The sequence below is a fragment of the Triticum aestivum genome, chromosome 5A, assembly GCF_018294505.1.
Source record: "Triticum aestivum cultivar Chinese Spring chromosome 5A, IWGSC CS RefSeq v2.1, whole genome shotgun sequence".
Taxonomy (NCBI): Eukaryota; Viridiplantae; Streptophyta; class Magnoliopsida; order Poales; family Poaceae; genus Triticum; species Triticum aestivum.
The window spans coordinates 16,788,793-16,793,520 of record NC_057806.1 but is presented as its reverse complement, the minus strand read 5'-3'; the positions used below and the strand labels follow the sequence as shown (position 1 = coordinate 16,793,520).

The 4,728-nt window shown below is 45.8% G+C and overlaps 1 protein-coding gene across 2 annotated transcripts; it reads left to right on the top strand.

Moving 5' to 3' along the window:
- The first annotated feature begins 334 nt into the window (after nt 1-334).
- Nucleotides 335-4,380, top strand: LOC123102026 (dihydroceramide fatty acyl 2-hydroxylase FAH1). Of its 2 annotated transcripts, none has more exons than XM_044523291.1 (8): nt 335-522; nt 2,000-2,074; nt 2,753-2,845; nt 2,925-3,121; nt 3,202-3,307; nt 3,571-3,717; nt 3,803-3,955; nt 4,083-4,380. In XM_044523291.1, exons 2-7 carry the CDS (start codon nt 2,024-2,026, stop codon nt 3,920-3,922), a joined length of 714 nt encoding a protein of 237 aa, XP_044379226.1. In that variant the 5' UTR covers nt 335-522; nt 2,000-2,023; the 3' UTR covers nt 3,923-3,955; nt 4,083-4,380. The 2 variants fall into 2 exon arrangements, with proteins under 2 accessions (XP_044379226.1, XP_044379227.1); XM_044523292.1 differs by having other exon boundaries at nt 382-522; nt 2,006-2,074.
- The last annotated feature ends 348 nt before the right edge of the window (nt 4,381-4,728 follow it).

Below are 4,728 nucleotides of genomic sequence, written 5' to 3'. Positions count from 1 at the left end.
AACGATGAAAACAGTTTAAGATTTAAACACACGATTTAAGAGATGAAACGTTTTGAATAAACGAATCTACGAAAAAAAAGAAAACTCTCAGGTTGCGACAAGTGACGCACATGCTGCGTCCCATTTGTCGCAACCTGAAAATGTGGAAGTGATCTTTGCAATAAGTACTCGAAACTTATGAACTAACTAATTTTAAGAGCGGGCCAGCTCCGCCCAGCCCCAGCGGACCACCATGACGACAGGACCAACCTACAAAACCGCTAAAGCCCAGGGAGCGATCTACAAAAAGCCAAACACCAGCAGCAGACCAGCACACCACACCATGCCAAGTCGTCTCCGCTATAACTAAAGCGCATCCCGCCTTCGGCCTTCCCCCCTCCCCTCCCCTCCCCTCCGAGCGAGCTCCCGAGCAGCAGCGGCGGCCGGCCTCCCTCCCCCTCTCCCTCGCGCGCGCCCCAGCCGCTCGCGCCGGTCCGCCCCTCCCCCTCCAGCGGCGTCGGCGGAAGGCATTGCGCCGAGCAGGTTCGTTCGTCCCCCCTGTCCCGCCGTCTCTTTCTTGGACTTCCACTAGGCGCTAGATCCGGGCGGAAACGGCGGTTAGATCCGCCGCATTACTCGGCCGGCCGCCCTTCGCCGGAAAGCCAGCGTCTTTAGCGGCCTCTCCGAGCCTAGTAGGGCGCGCGTCCAGTGCGGAGCTGCTGACGCATCTGGGAATTTTCTTTTCGGCCGACAGCGCCTGGCCGCGGGCAAGAATCTGTCTGTTCATGCTTGCTTTGGCTGTAGACGACGGCGACGGTGGTTTAGCATTGGGAGCTCGCGAGCATAGCATATTTCTCTTTGCGTGTGTGTGGCTGTGGCTGGATAGCGACCTCTGATTCTTTGCTTCGCCCCTAAGCTTATAACAGTCAAAGGGCTCGTCGGCATTCAGATTCTCGTGAAATTCGCAATGGGCGGCCGACGACCCATCATTGCTACGACGAGTGTCCACTCTTGGGAAATTTACGTTGGGTGAGCGAGGACCAGCCAGGCAGAGAGTTGCCCAAATCATGCTTGCCGTAGTCCGGGACGATGCGTGCGTGAGCATGACCACATTTTTTGTGCAAGCCACGGAATCGATGCAGCGACAATTAATCTCGGTCGCGTAGTGAGATGCCTGCTTGATTATGCTCTTTATTTAGCTGGCCAACTGTTGGAACGGGCGATGTTACGTCCCAGTTTAGGCTAAACTGGCCACCCATCATAAGTTTTCTAATTATGGGGGTTGTGATTAAGCAATCCCCCAGCCGGCACACAGCTTTTCCCCTTGGATTCCAGTGGGGGCGTGAGATGCCATACAGCCGGGTTCTGAGCTGTGCCTCTATTGTATTCTTGCACAGCTTTATTAGAATATGCCCTGGAGTCAAATTGCCATGAATTTTTGTAACATGGCAAAAAGGCTTGGCCCCCATGTGCACCTGTCTCTGAACTGGAATTTCAGTTTTCTTTTTTCCTTTTCTTTGTAATGAATGGACTCAAAAAACCAGATCATGTGATCTGGACGATCTGAGGATATTCTCAGTCTGTGGTGCTGTGCCACGCCCTGAGACCAAGGCCTGATTCGGCCCTTGGGCCCAAGGTCCTCATAGAATAGTGACGCCAGGGCGGCATGGCCACTTGCTCCTCTGTTTGTTTAAATGTTCAATCGGTTGGCTGAGAACAGCTGCTCAAATTGTTAAATATCGGGGGCACTGAGAGCTGGCTGGTGGGTCCATATCATGAAAGAAATGTGGGAGCATGGTGGTATGCTGTCACTTGAGTGTCAATTAAAAATTACCCAACTTAGGCAGTAAAAATTCAGAAGATAGTACAGACTGCGAACGTTGCACAGTAGCAGTCACACACCGGTAGTGATCCCATTAGTTCATCTTGCCCTGCATGGATTTGTAATATCATTTATTTGTTCGACATTTCATGACCTTTTGTATGAAATACCTCTATTCTTACTTTTTCTTATGTACAGTAACAGTCATCACAGTCCAAGACAATGGTTGCACAAGCCTTTACCGTCGATTTGGATAAGCCTCTTGTATTTCAGGTAAATGTGCCCATATTTAATTTTGCACTGTTTTTTCAACTCTGAGTGCCTATTTGGCATATTGGCTTTATGTTTTAATAAAAGAATTGTGGTATAATTGGATTTTCCAATGGAATAAGTCAGTGTAGAGTACAGATGACCAAGAGTTTGTAGCTACAGGTGCTGTTAGTTCTTAAAGCACATTATTTGCTCATCCCCAAGATGTAGAGTACATATTTTTATGTATTAGTAAATGTAATTTATGATAGTTAAATTGGGATGCTGTAGAATTCCTTTGCTCATCCCCAAGATGTAGAGTACATATTTTTATGCATTAGTAAATGTAATTTATGATAGGTAAATTGGAATGCTGTAGAATTCCTTTGCTCATCCCCAGGATGTAGAGTACATATTTTTATGTATTAGTAAATGTAATTTATGATAGTTAAATTGGGATGCTGTAGAATTCCTTTGCTCATCCCCAAGATGTAGAGTAAATATTTTTATGTAGTACTAAATGTAATTTATGATAGTTAAATTGGGATGCTGTAGAATTCCTTTGCTCATCCCCAAATGTATCAGTAATCTTTATCATGACTGTTGCCTAATTCTTCTGTTCAAGCTTTGGTGTTTGGGTGCAGTTGAAATCCAGGCCTGCTCTTTGATTCTGTATTCAAATATTTGGGTGTCATTTTTCAGGTTGGTCATCTGGAGGAACAGTATCAAGACTGGGTTCACCAGCCAATTGTTAGCAAGGAGGGGCCACGGTTTTTTGCCAATGATGTATTGGAGGTGAACATTCTGTTTTTTCTGTTGCACTTCATCTATCTGAAATTTCGGACATTATGTTCTGATGAATGGCTCATTTCAGTTCTTAACACGTACGAAATGGTGGGCAGTTCCTCTCATTTGGTTGCCTGTTGTTTGCTGGTGCCTGAATACATCGATCCAAATGGGCCACACAGTTCCAGAAGTAGCGCTGATGGTTGTGGCAGGAATATTTATCTGGACACTGGTTGAATACGTGCTACATCGGTACCTGTTCCACATAGATACTAAAAGTTACTGGTAAGTTGTGCTCCCATTTACTGCTTAAGTCTAACAGATGAGACGACCATCTCCTGATCATAGCTGTTTTGGCATGGCAGGACAAACACGGCTCATTATCTTCTGCATGGATGCCATCACAAGCATCCAATGGATGGGCTTCGACTTGTATTTCCACCAACTGCCGCAGCCATCTTGTGCTATCCGGTAAATATAATCTTCCTTATTGTTAAAATATCAGGACTACACTGTTAGTGGCACCCAACAACTGAAGCATGGCAACACTTTTCCACGCTTGTTCTATACCGCTTTAGCCTTTTAGTTCCTGCCTGTACATGAAAGAGTGTTAGCCATTTGAACCGAGTTGGATGCCCTCTGTAGGATTGTGAAAGAACATGTATTTAACTTGCCATTTTGTTCTACCATGCTGTATTTATTTTTAATGTTGTTCTTGTGCTCTGTCCATCCAGTTCTGGAATTTTGTCAAGCTCTTCACAACTACAACTACCACTCCTGGCGTGTTTGGAGGTGGCCTGTTGGGTTACGTGATCTATGATTGCACACACTACTACCTGCATCACGCCCACCCTTCATTCGATCCAGCAAAATATCTCAAGGTGCTTATTATCTCATCCTGAAGCTTATCAAAGCACTCCCATCTCTTTGTACACTGACTAACATATTGTTTGTGCTGCACATCAGAAATACCATCTGAACCATCACTTCAGAATCCAAAACAAGGGCTTTGGAATAACATCAACCCTGTGGGACCATGTGTTTGGAACGCTGCCTTCAACGAAAACCGCCGGCAAGAGCTCTTGAGTTGTTGTACCGCCTTGCAGTGCCAGAATCAAGGTCAGGCTCGCACCCCATTCCCATGTTTCTACTCCCCTCATGCTACATTCCCATTCCATCACCGACCTCAGCCCGTGTGTCGACACAAGGTAGAGGAAGACTAATAAATACCACGTTGCTCACGCAGACTGTCCAATGGTTGATAACGGATTGAACGGACGGATGAACAAACAATTAATCGGAGACGTCACTGAAGTGCTTACATCCTCACTGATGTGTCGCGAATAGAGTGGTTCCAGACTTGAGCATATGTTGTCATGTGTACAGAGGTTTTTCTATCTAAATAGTATAGCACCAGCGTCGTTCATTTGTGGCTGTTGGTGGCCAGTATAATTTTTGGGACAAATTAAGTAATTGCATTGCTTGATATATTTGTAAGTTTCACCAGCTTTGCTAGTATTCAGCGAACCATTCGGTTTTCTTTCCATTGCCGGCCTTTCTTGCTTTCGACAAGCACCACCTGCAACTGGGGTGCATATGAAGAGCGAGACACGGTAGGGTTAGTTTGTTCTGTTACATTTCCCTCGGTTAAATTTTGTCTGAATTCAAACGGTTCAAGTGACTTGGTTAACCTTCGCACCTTCTTTTCAAGCACTGGAGGGTGTAACCGAGATCTTTTAGTCTATGTGAGACGTTGGGTCTCTACTGAACCGGACCATTTAAAATGAAAAATTTAACTGAAACTCATCGATGAGAATGAACAAGAGCTCCAACACAGCAAACCAAACTCGGCAGGAATGATCGAGGAGTGGCATTGGTGGCTGGACAAGGTC